This window comes from Oreochromis niloticus, linkage group LG16 (assembly GCF_001858045.2).
Source record: "Oreochromis niloticus isolate F11D_XX linkage group LG16, O_niloticus_UMD_NMBU, whole genome shotgun sequence".
NCBI lineage: Eukaryota > Metazoa > Chordata > Actinopteri > Cichliformes > Cichlidae > Oreochromis > Oreochromis niloticus.
The window spans coordinates 14661788-14685736 of NC_031987.2; the positions used below are offsets into that span (position 1 = coordinate 14661788).

At 39.3% G+C, this 23949-nt stretch overlaps 1 protein-coding gene across 1 annotated transcript; it reads left to right on the forward strand.

The window, feature by feature from the left end:
• Positions 1-23439, forward strand: kcnj3a (potassium inwardly rectifying channel subfamily J member 3a). The gene is made up of 3 exons (XM_003447341.5): positions 1-1573; positions 2572-2788; positions 21566-23439. The coding sequence occupies exons 1-3, from the start codon at positions 896-898 to the stop codon at positions 22159-22161; spliced, it is 1491 nt and encodes a 496-aa protein (XP_003447389.1). The 5' UTR covers positions 1-895; the 3' UTR covers positions 22162-23439.
• Positions 23440-23949: the final 510 nt, after the last annotated feature.

The following is a 23949-nucleotide window of genomic DNA, read 5'->3' on the forward strand; positions in this document are numbered from 1 at the left end:
CTTTGTAGTACCACTAGGCAACAGTGAGTGCATCACTGAAATCGTGGAAGTGCGCAGGAGCCGAACAGGGAAATCGAAGGGAAAGAAGGATTTAAGCAGCCAAAAGAGCATCTGGTGGATCTCTGCCGCTGAACTATGAGAATCCAGTCGATATTTCTCTAAGAGAGGGGGAAAGGTGCCCGAAAAGAACCAGGCAATCAGCGTCGATGCGCGCAGCAGCAAATGACGACAGTGGGACAGTAATTTTCTTCCTCCAGCTCGTCATTTTTTACAGTCATATACTTGGGCGCAATTTATCTTCTATGTGTAGAGATCGCAAAGGAAGGACTGGAAACCGAATTATCTCCAACACAGCCGCAAGTGCGCAAAGAGCGTTTTCATCTTGGAAACCGTTTCCACAGACTAATTACGCAGAGATAATCGTCTTTTATAGACCACTTAAGGATTTTGAACTTTCCTATGAAAACTTACTTCGTGAGTACAGTTTTGAACAAGTCGATATAGCCCCCCAACCTTCACTGGCGATGAGTAATCCACGACGCTGCAACTGATAAACCTCTAAAACCTGGACTGCGACTGGCGCGTTTGGATATCTTATCCTTTGCGTCGCTTATTTTATTTTATTTTTTTCATATGGCTTCTATCTTTGGGGTTTGTAAGCTGGTCGTCCATTATTGATATTTCATGGCTGTAGAGTGTAGCAACAGTAGTGTGTGGCGAAAGAGGACGATGCAAGTCTAACTGGGGAGAAGACATCGCACTTTTATCGCCTTATTTCCCAAAAAGGAGACATTGCGCACGGGCACTAACGACTGCAGCAACTAAAAGCCAGACTTTAAAAAAAGAAAAAAAACATTGAATCATTTGTTATTTCTTTCGCTGCTGTCATCGTAGTATGTCTGCACTTCGAAAGAAATTTGGGGACGATTATCAGGTAGTGACCACCTCATCTAGCGGGTCTGGATTCAATCAGCCTCCCCCAGAGAAAAAGAAGAAGAGGCAGCGGTTCGTGGACAAGAACGGGCGATGTAACGTCCAGCATGGGAACCTGGGTGGTGAAACCAGCAGATATCTCTCAGACTTATTCACAACACTAGTAGATTTGAAATGGCGCTGGAATCTATTTATTTTCATCCTCACCTACACAGTCGCTTGGCTCTTCATGGCCTCTATGTGGTGGCTCATCGCGTACATCAGAGGAGACCTCAACAAAGCCCACAATGATAAGTACACTCCATGTGTGGCCAATGTCTATAACTTTCCCTCAGCCTTTCTCTTCTTCATAGAGACCGAGGCCACGATAGGATATGGTTACAGATACATTACAGACAAATGCCCCGAGGGGATCATTCTCTTCCTTTTCCAGTCGATCCTCGGATCGATCGTCGATGCATTTTTGATCGGCTGCATGTTTATCAAGATGTCTCAGCCCAAGAAAAGGGCCGAGACTTTGATGTTCAGTGAACATGCGGCGATTTCTATGCGAGATGGAAAACTAACTCTCATGTTCAGGGTCGGGAACCTGCGTAACAGCCATATGGTCTCTGCACAGATCCGCTGCAAATTGCTAAAAGTGAGTGATGATGCTTTTGGGTTTGTCCCCAGTGTTTCTCATAGTTCACCTCATGAGTTGTTTAGAAAACTGATACAGAAAGGCCTACACACTGACATTTAAGCCTACTCCTAACTGTTCATAGGGCCGCGAGGCATCTGTTGGACAAATCCTCATTTGTATTTCCAAATTTTATAGACTGCAGTGGATGCACGTTACACCACATTTGTGATATAACTCCAGGAAGATTATTACCTACCTTAAATCAAAACACAAAAGGCACATGCTTTCCAGGAATTATAATACAATTACATAAAGAACAATAACAGTAAAAATAATCAGACAACTTTTTCCAAGCAGCCTTCACCTTAGTAATAACATTGTGTGTGCATGAGTTCATTTCTCTACACAAGAATATTCTTATTTGTCACTTTCCATGCCTTTTACTGCTTTGCTTCATAAACGCTTTCAGTAATATAAATGTACATCCACTACTATAACAACAGACAAGAGTATGCTGATAATACAGCAGAAACATTGCAAAACAAACTGCAGCTTCTATCACATTAAAGAGGGATAAACCACACTGCAACAACATCCATGTTAGTAAATGATCACAGTTGCTTTTTTCTTTGTTTTCTTTGTTTGTTTTTTTCATAGAGGCAAATAAGCCTTTTTCCTGTCTCTAGCTTTCATATTCTGACACGGCAGGTGAGTTTAATGCAGGTGAATCCACTTTGATCAAGTGGATCAAACTGAATCCAGTTTATTTAATTACACATGTAAAGAGTCAGTGACACCTTCAATCTATGCTAAAATGGATATTCTTAGAGCATGTGTCCTTCTTCTGCCTTAATTTAAGAAAAATGTAGTAATTTTCCTGATAGACTGGTTGGATCTGATTGCATATAAGATGTGAAAAGCTTACACAAAGGCTCTTGATAAACTGTGGATAGCTGTCTTACCCCTTCCTTCTCTCTACTGAAGAGTTCTCTGTCACTTTCTGTATGCTTCTTTAGTCTCGCCAGACCCCCGAAGGCGAGTTTCTTCCGCTGGATCAGCTGGAGTTGGACGTGGGTTTCAGCACCGGGGCAGATCAGCTCTTTCTCGTCTCACCACTCACAATCTGCCATGTGATTGACACCAAAAGCCCCTTCTACGACCTCTCCCAGAGGTCCATGCAAACAGAGCAGTTTGAAATTGTGGTTATATTAGAAGGAATAGTGGAGACCACAGGTGAGTAACAGCAAACATGCATTTTTGTTGGCTTGCTCTGGCGAAAATGACAGCCTGTAGCCTGTTTTACTTCAAGTCATAGCTGCAGGCTACATCTTCAGTATAGGAGTATGTTGGATTGTCTTTTTAATGGTGCTGAAGTACTTTGATGTGTTTCTGTAACAGAAATGGATAATATTGAGCTTCTTCATAGGTGTTAATGGTTGACATCCAAACGGACTTGGTATTGACCTCTTGATTGCAATTCATTGATTGTTATTTCTGTGGCAAACACACAGAGCTGCTAATAATGAAAGTGGTCAGCATTTATAAATCACTGATGATTAATTTTGTGTGCAGGCTTTAAATGAATTTTAACACCTTCTGTGCTTTGAGAAGTTAGGCAGAATTTTAAGCCATACTTAAGTGCAGAACACTTGAAGCTCTAGCAGGTAACCGTTTTGGTTTTACACCTTTTCTTTTTGTCATCTGCAGTAAATTCCATTCCTCCATCTTTGTGCCTGAACAGCTCTTACCTCTTGGCTGCTCTTCTCAGAGGGCATAATAATTTGCTTTCTAAGGTCCCTTTAGAATTAGGGGAATTCCATTTCCACAAGATGAGCAATGCCCCGAGTAAAATTCTCCACCGTGGTCATTTTAAATTCGACGGTTTATTTGACACAGTTGCTATAGTAAGAGTGGGGCGAGCTCCCTCAGTGTTACAGAGTGAACACAGGAGCAGTTGTAATAGGCTGGTTCAGAGAAAACAGCATATGGAGATGTGACAGGGAAGCTTGCAGGCCAACACTGCAGACAGTAATTAGCATAGACATTCAATTCCTGATAGATAATCATGATAGCAATTTATTGCAGTTGTATCAAAGATTGAGCTCACTGTGACCCTCCAGCTCAGGGCATGCAGTATTTATGATTCGTCATTTCACTGGCACGTTGCACAGATGAAAGTGCGCTGCACATTATTGAGTTGTGTTAATATATCGCAGTTTGTAGTATGTTTTAATATATTCCAGTACGCAGTATCTGTACAAACTTAATTCTGTGTAAGACAAATTGAGGATGTCTCATTATAAATTAAATAAATAATCACAAAACATCTGGTGTAAAATGATCTAAATCTTAATCTTTCATCTTGCTGTGACTGTGCATCTTTTGCGACTGTTGCACATTTGGCTAGACAATTAAAACTTGCTGTTTTAAGCAAGTGTGGAAAATCTGCAGTGTAGCAATGCGATAAAAATCATCATTGTTATATTTGCAGATATTTATAGCGTTACGCTGTCGCTGAAGCATGTGTCATCACATCATCCGTGTGTTTTTTGGGGGGATTGTTGTGCTCACGTTTGTATTCCACAGAAGTGTCTGTACGGAGGAGCACTTGCGGTTACGTGAAGTTGGTGGGAAGGGTGATGTAGAAACAATCTATAGTTAAAAATTGATGTACAGTGAAAGTCTAAATCCTCAGACGCTTTCATTTCTGGCCAGTGTAACTCTGTTTCCATGGCAACCTCTCCTTAAGTATTCAGGATTGCAGCACTGCACCTAAACTTAGATATATTTTTTTTATTCTTATGGTATAGGAATCATATAATAATTTTGGTAATAAATTGGGTAAACATGTTTTTTAAACATGAATCTAATTTCCAGTTGTTGACAACACCTGGCATCAAGGAGGCTCTCCTCTGAAATGTGAAAAGCAGACGGAGGCGTTACTCTTCCATAAAGTGCTTTCCAGAACAGGTGATACAGCAGAGAAAGAATAAGATGAAATATTTATGAGGCTTGGTGTTTACTAGTGAAGAAGCTGCCCAACTCCCCACTATTTTTTTTTTCTTTCTCTCTCTTGTTATGCGTGGAAAAACACTGTCTGGAACACGAGTTAAAATACTCTCCAGATTAAAGCCTCGCCATCACTGGGCCGTTGGGCTTCCCACTAGATAATAACAGACACAACACTGTACCCTTTTTGACACACTAACCTTTCGCTCCTCTAGATCACACGAAAATATTTTGTCAGTTCTTTTTCCGCACAAAAGAAGAAAAGAAGAGCGTGAAGGAACTCAGAATTGTTCCATTTTGCTGTAACCTCAGAAAACCCCTACATTGTGCAAAAAGGCACAAGCTTACCCTCTTCTCCTTTAAACAAGAGCCTAAGGTGTTTTTAATCACTGCCTCAATGTGATACAGCTTCCAGATGAGACGTGTAGGTTGTCTCGTGGCATCCTATCTTTTTTTTTTCCCCGCAGTAATACCAGTTGTGCTCCAGAGGATAAATTGCAGTTAATGTACTGTGCATGCTGCCAGAAGAGCAGACCAGCTTTAGAAAAAAACAGCATAGGCTTGTAGTAACAAGTTTTGGATGAGTTAATGGCGCTAACAGGAATAATGTCAAACAATCAATAGAAGCAACACACACCAATTTACTTCCCAGCAAGAAATTTTAGCAGTGTGATGGGCTACAGAGCAGTACACGTCAGGCTCTGTGTCTGTGTGTGCTTCATCCACCTATTACTTACTGGATCTCTGTAAAATAATACTCGGCTTAGTTATTTCAGCATTATTCAAGCACTGCAGGCCTGACAGGTGCTTGGATCAAAGAGGAGGAATTTATTGCAGCAGGAGTGGATAACAAGTAATGACTACAAACCAGCTAATATCTGATGTTTGCGACTCTGGTACAATGCTTAATAAATACAAATGCATATTGATAACATTTTGTACATATGTGATTATACATTTGACATTAAATGCACAGTCTGTCATAGACTAAGACTGTAGGGCAGAAATATTTGCTCACTTTTAATAAGGTAGAGTCTGCTGGAAAAAGTGATTATGATATGGTTAAGCATGTTCTATGCATGCTGGACTCTGTTTAAACTGGATGTGAAGATGCATTTCGAACAGTCAGACTGAAGAGTAATTAGGTGTGAAAAGCGTGGCTCCGTCACCATAGACCTGTGCCATGTGTCGTTATGTGTCTCCAAGGTGTCTCGCTGACCAATCGTGCTCAGATTTTTTCTACATCACTTCCGCTAGAAGGTCAAATTTATTGTTCGTCGCCAGTGAAGCAAAAAATTTATTTAGCAAGGGTGAGCAAAAAGAGGCTAAATGGCTCAAGATGTGCGGGTTATTCCAGCTATTTAGGGTACTGAGAAAACGGACAAAAAAGGACCACCACATCCTGCACTAATACGTCCCATGTATTGTTTTTTTTTTTGTCTTTTTGAGGCTGCCTCAGAACACAACAGTATTTGCACAATTCATTTCAATTCAGTTTTATTTATATAGCACCAATTCACAACAACAGTTTCCTCAAGGTCTGTTATATTTAAAGGTAAAGACCCTGCAATAATACAGAGAAAGCAGAGAAAACCCTTCAGAGGACGTAGGGTCTAATGAGTCGCAGAACAATCCTGGCAAGTGGTCTAGTGGCCGTTTACACTTGCTGTCCATTTGTGATTATTCAGGGTTTGTCTCATAGAAACTGTTAATATAGCAAGACTGCAACAAACCCATCCTGCCTACAGTCTCAATTTATTTATCTGATAATACATATACATATGCATATAGCTTCAGTTTGTCTTTTTTGTCTTTTTTCATAACCAAAGATATTGGTGGTCACGTTATTATTTTTTTTCTTTATTTACTAGATTTAGTTAGTAGTATACCATTTATAACTGAATCAACAAGAAAGATTTTTCACTAAGAAATGTGAATATGCAAAATTAAAGTCCTTTTCAGTGAGTCTCAGATGAAGGCAGAGTAAGCAGATGAGTGACGAGACTTTGGATGAGGTGCCCTGGACAACCTGAAAGAGGTGGCGACAGGGACGAGAGGGGTGTGAGGACAGCTCGAAAGGGAGATTGACAGATCGCAAGGAATTAAAAGAACAGGGACGGATTGATTTGGACAATGTGGGCAGATAAATCATTGGAAAAAAGTAGTAAGTTTACAATTTGGATGACAGTGTGTGAAAACAGAAGCGATGAAGAAAACAGGGAAGCAAGAATAGCCCATATAACCACAATCGATTTTCCCCACTTGGTGACACACCTGCTGAGAAAAAAAAAAAAAAAAATATATATATACATATATATATATGTTGGCAACTCCATACTCAGAAACATGAAGCTAGAGACTAGGTGACAATAGCTAAGTATATTCCAGGGGCAGAGCAGGAGACACTGAATCCAATTTAAAACTGCTGGCTAAGGATAAATGTAGATTTTCTAAAATTGTAATTCACATCGGCAGTAATGACGCCCAGTATGGTCACTGAAATTAATATAGAGATGTTGTATAACTTTGCCAAGACAATGTCAGACTCATGTCAGATAGAGGTTATGAAGTTTATAGCTGGATGCTGTCCTTCAACCTCTGGCTGTCTAGATCATGTCCAGAAAATGATGTGAGCTTTATAGACAGCTGACAAACTCTCTGGGGAAAACCTGGTCTTATTAGGAGAGATGACATCCATCCCACTTTGGATGGTGCTGCTCCCATTTCTAGAAGAATGGCTGAATACGTTAAACTTCCCCAAAACCTGACTATCTAGAATTAGGACTGTAAAGCAGACTTGCAATCTTACGCTCCTCTCTGCAGCTTTCCTTCTATTGTCATCCCTCCAAAACCTCATCCTCACAGAGACTGTGACTGCTCCCAGATCAGCTACGATAGATCAACACAAAAATTTACATTAAAAATGACTTTTTAAACAGCACCAAAGAGCAAAACAATGAAATTTGGTTTATAAAACATTAGATTTCTCTCTTCTAAATGCTTGTGAGTAAATGATTTTATAATTTTTCAGTTGTGATTTATGTTGCTTTACAGAAACCTGGCAATGGCAGGAATAATACATTAGTTTAAATGAATCAAACCCCTCACATTATACTAACTGTTAAGTGTCTTGAAGCATAAGCCCAGGAGGAGGAGTGGCAGCAATCTTTCATGTTAGCTTACAAAGACCTAAAAGGAGTTATAATTCATTTGAATATTTTACTCTTATATATCCAATCAAAAACAAACAAAAACATAAAAAATGTTTTCTTTGTCATTTATCATCTACCTATGCCTGACTCAGGCATTTTGTATGACCTATCTAACTGAATTTGAGATCATTCTCAATAACACCCCACCATAGAGCCACCAACACCCCACCATAGAGCCACCAACACCCCACCATAGAGCACTTTGCTCTCAGATTGCAGGCTTGTGGTTTCCAGACATTCTCAAAGTAGAATAGGAGGCAGAGCCTCTCATTTTCTGTGAAGAACTGGCTCAGTATGAATTTGGGAGATGGACAGCCTCTCTGCTTTTAAGATTAGACTTAAAACTTTCCCTTTTATAGTTAGGGCTGGATCAGGTCACCCTAAATCATGGCTTAATTACACTGCAATAGGCTCTGTCGGGGACTTCCCATGATGCTCTGAGCATTCCTTCTTCTGTCACCATTTTTCACTCCTCATGTGTTTCTACACCACTTTTGCACTTTTGCGTTTAATGTTGTCTTCTCTCTCCCAGCATTAATGTTTGACACTGTAACTCTGTGCTCTCATTTTGTTTCTTCTCAACCTCCAGGCAGTTGAAGCAGATGGCTGCCCATCCCTGAGCCTGGTTCTGTTAGAGGGTTTTTTTTCTGTTAAAAGGGAGTTTTTCCTTCCCACAGTTGCCGAGTGCTTGATCATACAGGATCATCCTTTAGAGTTTAACTCTAGTTGGGCAGGGTCCTTACCTTATGGTATTAAACACCTTGACTTTTATTAAAATATCTGCAGATTGTTAACTTGCAAGGCATATAATCTGATTGCAATACCTGCTCCCGGTCTGCAGTATGGGCTGTATAGTTTAATGAACGTGCAACCACTCATTGGGATTAATTGAATGTGAGGAAAGATTTGCTTTCATACAGAATAATGTTAAAGTGGCTTGAACAACAAGATATGCAGGATGCAAACTCTAGTGTCAAAGCCCTTCACTTTGAATCCTTCCACTCAACCATCCACTTAAATTACCTCCAAGATGTGGTGAAGAACTGAACCAGACCTCTCTTGAAAAATCTGTTTATGTGTTTTAAAATGAGTCTCACATATAATCACAGGTTAGAAAGAACATATTTTTTAAGGAAATAATTCACATTAGTTTGACATAAATGTAGTTTCTACAGGCTGAGACAGGGATGGCTGTAGCTCAGGAGGCAGAGCAGGTCAACTACAACTCAGAAGGTTGGTGTTCAATCCCAGACTGCTCCAGTCTGCATGCTGAAGTATCCTTGGGTAAGATACTGAACCCAAGTTGCTCTCCAGTGCTTTCATTGGAGTGCAAGTGTGTGTGAATGCTAGATAGGAAAGTAGAGCAAGTGGAAACGTGCTATAAAAGAACCAGCCCATTTACTATTTGTGCTAAACAAGTATAGGCACCAGACTGAATGTGCACAGCTGCTTTTAAAAAAATCTGATAGCTAACCCTGTTATCTTTCTTTGTGACATGATTTCCAGTATGACTCCCGTTATCTTTTACCATATAAGACCTTGAATCACCCATATTGACTGAAACCATACTCTTCATGGCCAACAGTTTATCTCATACCAGGCAAAGTAACAAAAAACCCCAACACCATGATCAAGTGTCCTATTAGGTCATTACTGAGAGCCAGCATACACAATATCAGGGCCCAAAACCCAGCCCACCTAAATACATTGCAGTTATACTTTTTTCCTGGTATGACATGCCGCACATCTGCTGTTGTGCAGCAGAGCAAATGACAAGTATTGTTCTAAATATATATAAAAAAGTTGATCTTGCATGTCTGAAAAATAGAAACAAATTGTGATATAATGACATATTAATAGCGCTGCAGGTCATTTTCACTGTTCTGCTGCAGCGCGGATGGTGACCTGAGTTTGACTTGCCAGATGAATCACAACTACTACATACAGTCTTAAAATACATCAGAAGTTTAGATAAGTGTCCCATTAACACCAGTAATGCTGCTCAGCACTACGAAGGCTTAAATACCGAGCCAGAGGCAATCTGTTCGTTAGTGGAGGTGAATCTCGAGAGCTCAAAATAAACTGTAGCTGCCAGTAACAGACGTTTAGGTTGCTGTAGCCATGAAACTCATTAGCGTGTTGCAAATAAATTTTATTTCATGATTTCCACAGCACTCCTGTGTGAATGCTGTGTTTTTTTCTTTCCCACGGAGCTAATGTGCATCTATGTAATTTAAGACCATGCACTTTTCAGATTAGAGACGTAATAACTAACGATAAACAAGCTAATGATTTATTTCGCGGGGCCTCATTTTCATTACAGAAGCGAAAGTCAGCACATTAGTCTGTCCCTGAAATTTTGTATTATGTTTTCAGTCTAACATGGCGGCAAACACAGTGTTGAAATCTTCGCAACCTCTCAAAAGTGTTTCTAAATTCACTCATCGGCTATGAAAAGCAATGATTCATGAGCATAAAGTGTATCATCAGCATAAACCCTTTATCTTTTCAGAGAGATGTGACTTTCATGCAAATGTGTGGAGTGTGATCATTATACTTGTTGTGAAATTCATAGAGTGCTGCATATAAGTCATATTTAGAAATGTTTTTAAGCACAGTTGCCTAGGTTTTTCAGGATTTATACTTCATGATGAACTCGGCGCTCTTAGTCGTCATTTAGTTGGTTGGATTGCTTTTTTTCTTCTTCTTAGTTTTCACTCAGATTTTGCTTCATTCTTCTGGTGACGCATCACTTTTGTACCGCGGGCACAAACGCATTCAGCTTACTGCACTAACTAATAATCTCAGTGTTTCTAAATGATTTTCCTCTGTGTCGTACATGAAACACTGAATCACGCTTCATCTCTTGATTTGGTTTTGAGGCCGATTATGAGGCAAATTATGGGTAAAACATCAAAAACACTCTCTTTTCATCGATTAAGTCGTGCATTGATTTGGATTGTTTGCAGAGGTTTCTTTCGGCCCCCTCTTTTTCATACTGCTACAAGGATTTGTCATGAATTACTGTTATGGAATAAAAAATAGAATAACCCAGCTATCTGCTCATTTTTTTCAAAAATGAGTGTAGGTGGCAGGGGTGGTTGCTTATAGACTGGAGCAGCTACTAATGTTTATTCATGTGCTTTTGTATGCATAAATACTGTATAAATACTGACTGGAGAGATCAGCCCTGAATAATGAATCTTCTACCTTCAGTTTGTTGGAACAGCAGTGTGTCTGTTTTAAATGAAGTTTGTGTTTGGGCATGCGTTAAAGTTTTAAAACACGACGCGGAAAATATTATCATTTGGATTCGTCTACATAAACAGATGCTCGAGATTTATCATCAGATTGTGGAATCAGTAATAAAAAAGGAATTAAAAAGGCTTGGCACTCATTTTATGTAAATAAACAACAATGAATACTGATTTGTGTGGAGGAAAAACTATTAAGTTATATAATACGAATGTCATACCATCAATTAAGTTGTTGTGCAACAAATACACATACTTGGAAAATGAAATTAAGAGTAATAATCACTTTGATGTAGACTCTGTCTAGTGGTAAAGCCAACCAGCATAATTAATTGGGAACATTCATTGCCACTGATTAGCAGAGCAGCCAATGTCATGGCTTGATCTGTGCTTTATCATCAGCAGCAGTAATTGAAATGAACACTGAGACCTTTCTTTTACGCCAGAGGCCTCACAGTTTCATTCATATGAGCAAGAGGCCATTGCCCCGGAGGTCTGGGGTCACCTGACGTCAGTTACAGACGCAAACCCCGTTTATGAGCCAGCTGTGAAAGATCAGAGGAGCTGACCATAATTCATTTTGAGTCATTAAAGCGAGCGCATGTCCTCTCATCTCAGTGTCATGCTCCCTGTCTCGGGCCTGCGGGTCAAAGGGTTAAAGTGGGTTCGGTGGAGAAGTTGAGAGTCGCAGCTCAGGTGAGAGCAAGACTTTCCAATTAAATCTAACGTGCTCAGGGTGAGAGCTCCTGAGAGAGGTGTCTGTCCCCGCAGAGATCCACCTGTGCAGCTGAGGAGATAAACCACGTGTTGGATGCTTTTCAGCTTTCTTGTTTAAATATTTTCAATGAGACTTTCCTATATAAGCTTTACCTACAGTATACCTTCCCTTTGCATTTATATTTAATTAATTCAATTGTGTTTTCATTTATGTATTGTATTTCAAAAGCCACTTTACTGTAAACTGCTTTATTGTACCTGAGTAAAGAATCAGGTTTTGCATGTATTTCTCACTTAAAATGAATAATTGCAAAGATCCGTAGCTGTGATACATCCAGTTCATCCCCAAGAAAAAAGAAATGACACAGAATCACAAAGTTCTCTATAAATTTAATGCAATGCATCACACTAGTCCCACAATAAGCACTAACTTTATGAAGCAAACCGTTTCATTTTATGAGAATGTCAGAGAGGTGTTGGTTCAGCTAATGTCTGAGTCTAGATTATGCTGTAGTTGCACTGGATTGGGTAATTGGGTTTTATTTGCAATATATTTCACTTCATTACAACAACAGGAAAAACCGAAGCTTCATATTCATCATAGAAACAAGTCAGAGTGTCTCGTAGCCTAAGCTTTATAGGCATCAGACAGATTTACTTCAAAGCTGATTTGCTTATGTTATATTTAAAATGTGTTCAGCGTATTTTGTCCAACACCTGTAGCTACTGCTGTGAAACTGCTGCTCTGCACAAATGCGTCTTTCTTCATGTCGTATCGCGACATTAGCATTGCAAATTTTAGGTAAACAAGGATATTCTAGGAAGATGTGTAAGATTAACATCTTATGGCTATTGCACATACAATAATTGCTCTGGGGCTGAACCCCTCATAATGGACATTGCAACGAACTAGCTATGACATACCGGATTCATTATCCCTTTCAGATGCTGCCATCCCAAGGGGTGAGCACGGTAATTGTGTCTTTAGGGATTTGTCAAGTCTCTGTTGGATGGCAATAAATCACTGCTAGAAGAGGTGTGGTGGCAGACCTGGAATGAACCTGTTGCGTGATGAAATAGCAGTACCTCAGTTTTTGCCTCAACTCCGAGTGCGAGAAATAACTGACTTGGTTTGAGTAGCTGTTGTCTCTGAGAAGATGCGTGTGCCACTTTGTTGTGAGGACACTTCTCTTTTTCTGATTAATAACACAAACTGGAGACCTCAACATTGACATGACTCCAGCCATAATAGAGGATAGACGCTCAGGGCAAGTGTTACGTTGTTATGTTGCGCTCTGCTTATTTAAGAGGGTATCACCCCGAAGAAGGTTGTGATGCACTCGCAGCATTGATTTGCGGAGCTGTGACCGTCCCTGAAGTGCAGGTGAATCAATCCCGAGGCCTAAACACAGAGCCCCATGAACATGTTGTTCTGAAGGCTCGTCTTCTTGCAAGGCCCTCCTCTGGGACGTCTCTTTCTATTTTTGCCGCTCAGACATGGTTTAGTTTACTGGAATAATGCGCTCTCAAGCTTAAGTGACAAACTTGAAAAAAACAATAGGGATTCTTTCTTAACAGTTACTCCTTTTTAATACCATCCAAGCGAGATCTCTTAAGGCTTGAAAATCCCTCTTTTGTCTGCCCCCCCTCTTAGCTGTAACTCCTTTTCATGACTTAAGAAGATTTAATAGTGGCGATCAATATGAGATTATAGCTTCTTTCACTCATTCAGTCTGTTTTAAGGAAAGAAATTGGCTTTCTGATCGTTTCTGAACTCAATATACTTTATAATGAGAAGCAAATCTTTCATATTCTCAGCTGGTGTGGACACCTACTCAGTGTGGTTTCTCCTGTATGAACAATAACGGTTGTTTGGCCTAAAGGAAATCCATTGATTGGCATTTTGCTCAACTGCGTCCCTTTATGACAGTATCAGCTTTGCCTTCATTTGGTAATATGCGCTCTTCTGGCTGTGTTAATGGCCCTCAGCCATATGTTCCTGTAGCCTGCCCGACACCCCACCTTGTGTGGAGATGCTTGGCAGCCCCGCTCCTATTCCTTTTCCTTCCTTCCCTTTCCAACAGCCTCCACACTCAAGCAATTGCCACAGCATCCAGGCTCTCCCCTCCCCCATAGCAGTGCACTTCCCCTGCCTTTTCCCTCCATCAGCTTCCTTCTTGTTCTCATTGCTGAGCCCCGCGCTGTGGGGCTGGAATAGAATCTGAGAGCTGCAAGCAACTTGAAGCCATCTTCACAAAGGGATTACGCACTAAAACAGTATTTAATGAAGGGAGGGGACTTATTTGCATCCTTGAAAAGTCCAACTGTGAAAAACAGGTCACTGAATGCTTCTGGATTTCTCTACAGTTTACCAGTTGATTGTGGTCACCATAGAAACAGCTGATCAGGACTTGTGGCCGCAATAGCACTATCACTATAACTATCAAATGAGAAATTTTATTGTGTTGCAGGAAAAATTTAATACTATAGTCAAATTTTACAAAAAAATTAGCTGTGACAAACTCTAAAAACATGTTATTCAGACCTGTGAACTGCACTTGTCTTTCTTCAGCAAGCAGATATGGCATCCATCGTCATCATCCTCTGATATTCTTCAGTTTTTCATTACCTAATACAGCCAGGGGAATACTCCTCCCTGATTTCATTGAAGAACAGAGCAGTTATTATGAATTAATTGTTATACCTCGTAATCGCGTGTTGCAGACAAAGACATGATGCGGATAGCCTTGGCTGCAGCAAATGTTTGACAGGAGCAGCGCACAGATAAAAGGCTGAATCTTGAATAATGTTGTGTGACCGTGCTCTGTGTGTGCAACGTCCAGATTCTCATGCTTGTTTTTGCTAGCATTTTTCTCATACATAACACTTGAGCTGTTTCCACAGCCGTGATAGACTGTCAGGGGACTTTGCTGACAGCACTGCGCTGGTGTGTGTGTTTGTGTGTGTGTGTGTAGAACCATTTGAGTGACTGAGTGAAAGGGAGAGCCAGACAGAGAGCGAGCGAGGGATAAGGAGGTTATTTGTGATTTTGTCACTAAATATGAGGTTGCGAAGAACTCTTTGACACCCACCTTCCCTTTTTTTCTTCTTCTGTGACTCGCACTCAGATGAGAAGTCATTTGAATAAACCTTCATTTTCACATAGCCGTCAATTTTGAGTGTCGTTTGCCGGGTGGCTGTGGGTTGTTTAATCGTACAATAGCTCTGATTTATTTATTTGAAAATCTAGATTGAGACTCTGCCTAGATAATTTGACAGAGCTGAAATTAATAGGCCTCTGCTCTCACGTCTGCCCCTTGACTCTACTCCGTCCTCAGTGTGTCAAGTGCAGATTTGCAGCGGTGAATTTTACAGAGCCGAGGACCAAACGGATATGATCCTGCAGCTTTTCCAACCTGGATAAGCTTCTTTTAGACCATAGTGTCTGTGAATACCACTTGTTTTTTTTTTTCTTGTTTTTTTCAGCTACTATCAAGAAGCACTGGCAGACTGCCTCTGAGTTTACAGTGCTTTTCTGTTCCAGTCACCAAAGAACCCATTTTATCTTTGCTGTCACTCCGCTTCACTTTGTTAGCCCAGAGAAGAAGCTAGCTCTGTCTTATCACAAAAGTGCATTTATTTAGAGTCTCAAGCTGAGATGGCTTTCTGGGCACCTAAATCTCAAAGCTTATTCTTGACGCAATTTCCTGTTCTTCTTTTTCTTTCATTCCATTGTGGAGTCAGTCGGTGAAATATTTTAAATATAGTGCAGACAGGGCACAGGCAGTCTCTACATCTCACTGCTCTCTACTAATTTCCGCAGGGTTTTGCAAAATACCTGTGAGTTGATTTTCAAACATGGTTGTTGCTGAGATGACAAAAGAAAATCTTATCATGTAACACATCTGCATGCTCGTTCTGTTTTCCATGTTCTCTCCTCTCTGAAATGTACTTTTAATGAGGTGCATTTTTATATCTGTGCAACATTCCTGAGTTCAGCAGAGGATTATTCAAATGTTATTCATGCTGTTACATGAATATTACATATCATGTGAGCCCTGTTCTGAAGGGGGGGGGGACTTCTGATGGGATTTCATACTTTGGCAGGATTAAGATAAACTTTGGCCCCAAAATACCATATATCACACAGACTGTGCAATGTAGGCATACTTTTAAGAATAGAGAAGTCCTTAAAATGTTTTTTAAAAGTTCACAGGTAATAATACTGGTTTATATTTTGCAATTATTTGGGAATGTATGATTTTTCTCAAAGAGCTGTGCAATAAAAGTCAGCGATAAGTGATTTCTGTGACTTTTACTTTAACTTTAAGATTTTTTTCAAAAACTAATATGCTGGTTTCGAGGTAAAATGGGAAATGATTCTCATCTGAAAGAATGACAATCAAAACTGAAGAGAGACACAGTTTTTACCCCTGTTTCAGCAACACATAATAAAGTAAGAATTAAAGCATGTAACAGATGGACTTTCATGTTATAACATAGCATTGTTATCAATATTAATAATCATTGAATTTTTGACTTTGGGACAGCTGAACCATGCATTCATTAATTACATTTTTTTACCCCCTTAAGTTTGTTATAGTTGCTTCATTATATTACCAACAATGACATCAGTTCACAGCTGTGGAGATGGAAAATCTAAATCATCTTTTAGCTCTGTTAACTATGTTCAGCAGTCAGTCGCTAACTTTGTCTGCGTTTTGATGCTCGGTGTTCAATGTAGGACTTTTGTTTCTAAAGTTGTATTTGTCTTTAGTCGAATGGCTACTTTTACTGAAGGACTTTGCACTTCTTGCACCACTCACTTAGGTTAATTGAGGGACTGAAAGCAGATAATAATTTGATCCGAGTCTACCCTCTTCCCTCATATGTTGCCTGCCAGCATAAGTGCCTTTGAGGTGGTTCAGTAATTTGCAACAGCATTATCGACATACACACACACAAAAATCAGACAAAAGGAGAGATACATTTTTTAAGATGTTGTAAGTCGATAACAGACAGGTCTTCCTCTGTGAAACTTGTGTATTGTTGATAAAACAGCCAAAAGACCCTGATTTGTCTTCCAGAGAATCTGTAAGAGGGGTGCTCAGAATCTCTTATTGTGGAGCACTTTATAGAGAAGAGCCACTCCACAGAGGATTTGAAATATACTGGTATTGCCTTATACAGAGTCACAGAGGGGAACAGATAACGATTTACTGAAATTAGAAGTGTAATGGATCCACATAGTTACAAATTTCTCTCCTAATGGGCTGAATGAGGAATTGCCTCTTTACTGATTCCAGTGATGTTTTTTTCCCCACTTAGTTTCTTCTGGCTTCTCTTTTTCTTTAACAGAGTTGGTGAAACCTGACGGTTTTCTGTTTACATGAACTGAAGAATGAACGAAACTGACACTGACCACAGGTTGAATTAATGTTATTATGATTATTAGTGTAATAAATAAATCTGTCAGTCATTGTGTCTCCTCAAAAGACAGTTAAAAATTTCTACATATTCAAATTACTTTCTTTTTTATCATAAAAATCATAAAAAGAAAGAAAAATCGAAATACTGGAAAAGCTGGAAAGTGCTATTTTTGTAATTTTTGGATTAATAAATTTGAAACATTATGTTAATTTTCTGTTTTTTCTGTCACGACTCATAGAGGTACGTTCAATTATTGTTACAGCACATCATTTTTATGCCTCGATGCTAATGACAGCATCAGCTATGGCTGGAGGCATTATGGTTTTAGATCCCCCATCTGTCCATATGTGAAAATTCTTAAATGTCCCCTAAATTTACTCAAGTCTTTTTTACTTGGAGTTAAGCAACAATTGATTGGAACTGATTGGCAGTGAAGGTCAAACGTCATGCTCACTGCGATTTCACAAAACAACTTTTGGGCTGTAAATGTGAAACTAAAATAATTTCACATAAATGTCTGATAGGATGAAATAGTGAAGTGAATAAGTGAATTTTATTAACTTCATTGTGGCATGATGATCTTTTTTCACCATTATTAAATGCTATAACTCAAAACAGAAAGGGAGATTGTGACAATTTATTTTTACATTTTCGCAGATGCTGAAATGGTGGTTATAATATTTGATATCCACCTATAAAATTCTCTCAGAATGTACAAATTTTAATAAGAAAAGATAATATTTTAATAATATTTTAATCAGGAAAGCCATGGATGTTAACTGCAACTTGGTCTTTTTGAAGTAATGGGGTGAATAAAAATAATCTGAATTTCCCAGAAGTGGTTAAAAATCCATGTAGCGTAGTTCCAGTGGTACCGACTCAGTATAACTGGGAAGCCTATACAATATCAAGCACACAGTATAAAAACCGTGGCTACAAAATTATTTTAGCTTTTTTGACATAGGTTTACTGATGTTACCAACACCTCTGAGTTTCAGTGACAACACTGCACACCACATATCAGAGGTGTTTTTTCTCCCCCTCTCTGCTGTGAAGTCCTGCTGTTGTTTCCAGGAGCACAGAGCACAACAGATATGTTTATTTTTGTTTGTTTGCTTGTTGTGTTCTTTTTTTTTACCCCTGCTTTGCGTGTGTTTATGACCTGTTCGTGTGATACAGAACGTGCGTGCCGCAAAGATCATCCGAGGGAAACGGTGCAATATTCCGCCCGAGTGATGGATGAAAGGGGATGAGAAAATTGCTCTGCGCTTTATTAAAAATGACATTTGTATTATGAGTTTTGGGCTTCGCTGATGAGATGTCACCAGAATATATGTTTTCCCCACTTCACCAAAAGGCAGACACTTTTGAGCTGTGTGGTTTTGTGTTGTAAAAGGTCACATTTCAGTGACAATAAAACTATTCTGGTCTGGCTCTGGAGCCATATTGAGGATCTGAGCCCGTCCTCAATGGAAAATCCATTCTGAGCAGTTGGGTTGTGCATTTTCTTTTTTCATCTGTTGAGAGACTTTTGTGTTGTGTCACTGTTACTTTTGACCAAACTAAGCAGAGAAAAAGCTTTATGGCTGTCACATGCACACATTTCTACAGTTTTGTTTCCATAGAAACGCTGAGTTCTGGGCAGGCGTGTGTTTAAGAGTTACATAAGGCTTTACCAGTAATACATTGTACAATCCGATATGGGCATTCTCATTTGAGTAGATTTCTATTTTTAGCAATGATACATAGTAACTGTAAAAAAATATCTAAATGAGGTTTTATGGTTTCTTGCTGCTGCTATTTTAGGCTGTGTAACTGCACTCTGTTACTCGATCTAGGGGTGTCTCTCTAACTGATACGAAACTTAGATATACACAGCATAATGTTTAAATTTCCATACAAATTTGCAGTGTCTTGGCCTTACTGAAAGTCGAGGTGCACAGTTCATTATCACTGCTGTGTCTGTTATGGTGTGGCCATATGAATGTGGGCGTTGCAGAACAGCAGGTCTTTAGCAACACAATTGTACATATCTGATGCAACCGTGTCTACAATTATGCAATGGCTCAAGTATCCGTTCTTGAATAATGTATGGAATTTAAATCTATATTAATGATCATGATTAAGCCTGGTGCTATTGTTAGTTTTTGAAGGATGATACAGCGGATTAGATCATTGACATCAGAGAGGTTTCTCCCGTAGTGGGCTGAGTGGGTTGAGAGGAAGGGGAACAGGTTGAGCAGGGATTCGGCCTCAGGCCTGCAGGGTTCATGGGTTTCCAGAGACAGAGGTCTTACAGTAACTCCTACACCATCTGCAGGGCCAGTAGAGTGTTATTAATAGATGTAAGATGACACTATTTGGATTTTGTTTTTACTGTAGCAACCCCTTTCACTACTTTCGATTTAAAAAAATAATAATTATGAACCTCTAAAGAGTGTTGTAGTCTTTTAGATATAGTATCAATGTCCAGTTAGCACTGAGTGAAATGTTTGATAAAGAAGCAGCTCATTTGTGGTGGTGATTAAGTAGCTGTCACAAGCTATAATCCACCAGAATTTTCTCACAATTGGTATTTGCACGCCTGTTGATGGCGACTGTGTTTTGGCTGGAGGAAATTTAACAGGTTCACTATGCAATAAGATTTCCATTCAGGCTTAACTCTCTATCGCTCTGGCCCTACAGTTCTCATTAGCTTTGCCCACTTTATTCACTGCAGCACACTTGCATATGCCCAAAAGGCTCGGGGACTTTGAAGCAATAGTGCAGAAGTAATACACTGAATACCCTAAACGCACTTGATGTTCAGTCTCTCGCACATCTGTGATTGTGTACAGAGCTGTTATCAGTGAATTATTTTATGACCTTGGGAATCAGGCGGAATCGCAGATGCTGCTAGTTTCGATGATGACATCCTCGCAATCAGCAGCAGTGTCTCACTGTGAATAAGCGCTTCTCTTAGTTTGGACCCAAATGTCGCTGCTAGAACAATATTAGTTTGGTAATTAAAATGTGTGATAATTATGAACCGCAGTTGCTGATTTCCTGATGGATTTCAACAAGTTTTAACATGAATGTCCCAGCCATTCAGCTGTGTGAAATGGGGTTTTTTTTGCACCGATATAACCAATTTAGTATTTTGTTCAAGATGTAAACCTAATTATAGTTTTTCCGCACTCACTTTCAGTTAGAAATTAAAATTGTTTATTCAGCAGAATGTTAACTATGCTAAGATAGAAAAGGCTTTCCTGTAAGCAGGGGAGTGTGACATAATGCACACACAGCTTTGATAGCTACTGCTGAATAATGACGATGAGTAATCACTTATAAGCATCCAATAACTTTGGATGAAAACAAATGTTTAATGCTGTTTAATTCAAACCTTGGGATTTTTCTAATTGCATTAATTTGTTTCTGAGGATGCAAGGGGAGTTTTAAAGCAGGATTTTAATTCCCCAGTGAGGGAACATTTATTCCAAATGTATAATAGTCTGCTATCATGTGCCAAATTTGCAAGGCACGGTTACAAGTACACACACAAGCCAGACACATGCTAATAAGGCTATTGTGGTTTAATTTGTAATCTCCAAAGGACAGAATTGAGCACTTTTACCCAAATTGTCACACTGGTTTTGGCTTAACAATGTCATGAAAAAGGATAATGAACATTTTTTTTTGTGTATGTGTGTGTGTGTATGTGTGTTTTGCATAACATCTGATTCCCCTTTAATGTCTTAAAAAGAAATATTACTTCTATCTGTTGTAGCTGCTATCCAAGGCGTGGACAGAGCTGTTAAGTAAAATAAGAGTGGATTTGAGGTCTTTTTTTTCTGTATTTTTGTACTGGACTGCCATAAGTGAAGATTATGCTAAACCAAAGAGTAAACGTAATATTAATATGCACTGTACTCTCTGAATACATGACAGGTGCAGTGGAAGTTCCTTACTAATCATAATTTTTAATTAAAATTGGACTTTTGTAATTATATTTTTTTCATTCTTATAAAACACATGCGGCCAATTACTCAACTATACTTTTAATTAATGTTCATGTTAGCCTGGAAATTGCTCATAAACATCACATTTAGGAAGTGAAAATCAATTAAGCTTTTTATTTAAGCAGCTGGCTCTGTAATACAGTAAATGCTTATTCATTGAGGCAGTTTTGTTTGCAATATTGTTTGCTTTGTCATCTAAAAATGGCACTGGTGAATAACATATTGGCTCTTATGGAAGAGTGCCAAGCACATAATTAAATCAGGGCTCTGCTGTATAATAGTGGAGTCTTGAAATAGTTCATATTTAAATTTTGGGGGTTTACTGTACTGTTATAACTCAGTGACATATAATTTGTGAAACTTAAAGGGTCTTGTGTCTTTCCTTCACAGGAATGACCTGCCAAGCGAGGACATCGTACACGGAGGACGAGGTTCTGTGGGGACATCGCTTTTTCCCGGTCATATCTTTGGAAGAAGGTTTCTTTAAAGTGGACTACTCTCAGTTTCATGCCACATTCGAGGTGCCCACCCCTCCTTACAGCGTGAAGGAACAGGAGGAGGCCCTGCTTCTCTCCTCGCCCCTCATGGCTCCATCCCTTTGCAACAGCGGGGAGAAGAACAGCTCTCTGGACTGCTTGGAGACCCTGGAGGACAATGACAGCACCACCAAGCTGCCTACCAAGCTCCAGAAGATCACAGGGCGGGACGGCCTGCCTAAGAAGCTACTAAGAATGAGCTCCACCACCTCAGAGATGACTTACAGCTTTGGCGACCTGCCCATGAAGTTGCAGCGAATCAGCTCTGTTCCTGGCGTTTCTGACGACAAGCATGGTGGGAAGGCCTCCAAGATCAGCACAGAGCCCATCAGTAAGTCAGTGGCGGACCTACCTCCAAAGCTGCAGCGACTGGCTGGAGGAGGGGCGGGCAGGATGGACGGACACCTGCCGCCTAAACTTAGAAAGATGAATTCAGATCGCTTTACATAAAGCAGGCAACATATTTTAACTTATGCCATCCACTTTTATTTCCCTAACTGAAGTCCTTGTACTATTCCTAATTTATTAATGGACAATATTCTTATATTAAACGAAATGTAGAATATGTGCACAAAAACCTTATATAAAGTACGGGGATGGAATTGAGCACATTTGTCTCTGGATGTAAGTGTACATGCTCTGATGAAAGACCTCTGAATTTTTTGGGGGGGGTTGTTTTTTTTAAGGATGATGTACAATTAGCACAATCTGGCATGTAAGAAACAGCGCATGTAGAACAGAATCTAAATAATTTCTGGCATGACATTTATTGATATATTATTTTACAAAAAGAATTTCATTAGTGAATTTGCAGACGGTGGAACAATTGCACAAAGCCATATGATTTACAACATGGAAAACCTACATTACATGGTTCTAATTTGTGGTGACGACAGGCACATACATTTGTTTTGAGTTGATTGCTTTTGTTGTTTAATGTAAAATCGTGGCAATGTTATGTTAACTGCATGCTTCTCTTATTGACTTAGCTATACAAAGGTAATAGACAAAGATGTTTAGCCTTAACTATATTACCTTGTTTCCATTTTCATGTTTGTTCACAGCCGTATTTTTGGTATTTCATATATAGACTATTTTACCATGTGCGATTTTATGAATTTATTAGATGATCAAATACAAAATATGTTGCTAAATGGTGCATTTTACATTTACGTAGGAGTGCATTATCAGCCTCATATGACCTATCGAAACTGGGCACAATGCCATACGAGTTTCACTTATTAAAGTAACACTTAAGTTGAAAGAGTGAATATTTGTTCCTGATAAGCACAAAACAATCATTATATTATACCCTGTGATATTAAAACCTATTTATGGGCATTCTGTTTTAAATTGACTGCTTAGGGCAGTAGTCTAGTACTGTGCAATCACTTTTTTCATTATATAACAGAATGCAATCTATAGTAGGCCTGTGTGGTCATACAAGACACTCCTTTAGAATTTCAACTTAGGTGTTACTACTTAGATTTACCGGGCCTATAAGAAAATCATAACCTTTGTTTTAGGGGCCCATAATATCCCTCCTCTGTGATGAAAGCAATAATATTATAATGACTATAATCTTTATATAGCCACAGGGTCTACCACAGCCCCATATTCATTCTGTTGACTGAATCCATGCCATGAAATCTGGTTTTCTCTAAATGCATCAAAGACATTGTATGATACCCAGTCTCTTCAGGAATAAAGATCTAAAGTAACTGTTGAGCATCTTGCTCCTTTGACTTGATACAATGCATACTTTACTGAGTTGGTGAAAAAATGTCACCGTGTTAAGGGCGTTCAAAACGATGGAAGACCAACACCATTGTTTCTTTACTGTTAATAGCTGACCTGTGTGGCTGCATCTACTGCCATGTTAGTTACCCAAAGCTGTGTACACTCACTGGCCACTTCATTAGGTACAACTATTCGACTACAAATGTCTAATCTGCCAATCGCATGGCAGCAAAATGCACCCAAATGTTCGTCGAAATGATCAAAACAACGTGCTGAAATTTTAACTTTGCATCAGAATGCAGTGACTTTGAACTTTGACGAGACTTTGAATGTGGGACAGTGTTTCTACTTGGATTTTCCCACTCAGCTATCTCCAGGTTTATAGAGAATGGTCCCATAAAAGAGAAAATACTGAGTGGCAGTTTTCCAGGTGAAAATACCTTGTTGATGCGAGAGGTCAAAGGAGAAAAGCCGGACTGCTTAAAACTCAAAGGAAAG

Coding starts and splice junctions, on each gene's coding strand:
- kcnj3a (XM_003447341.5), top strand. CDS start 896: ATGTCTGCACTTCGAAAGAAATTTGGGGACGATTATCAGGTAGTGACC. Junction 1,574..2,571: donor TCCGCTGCAAATTGCTAAAA/GTGAGTGATGAT, acceptor ATGCTTCTTTAG/TCTCGCCAGACCCCCGAAGG. Junction 2,789..21,565: donor AGGAATAGTGGAGACCACAG/GTGAGTAACAGC, acceptor TTTCCTTCACAG/GAATGACCTGCCAAGCGAGG.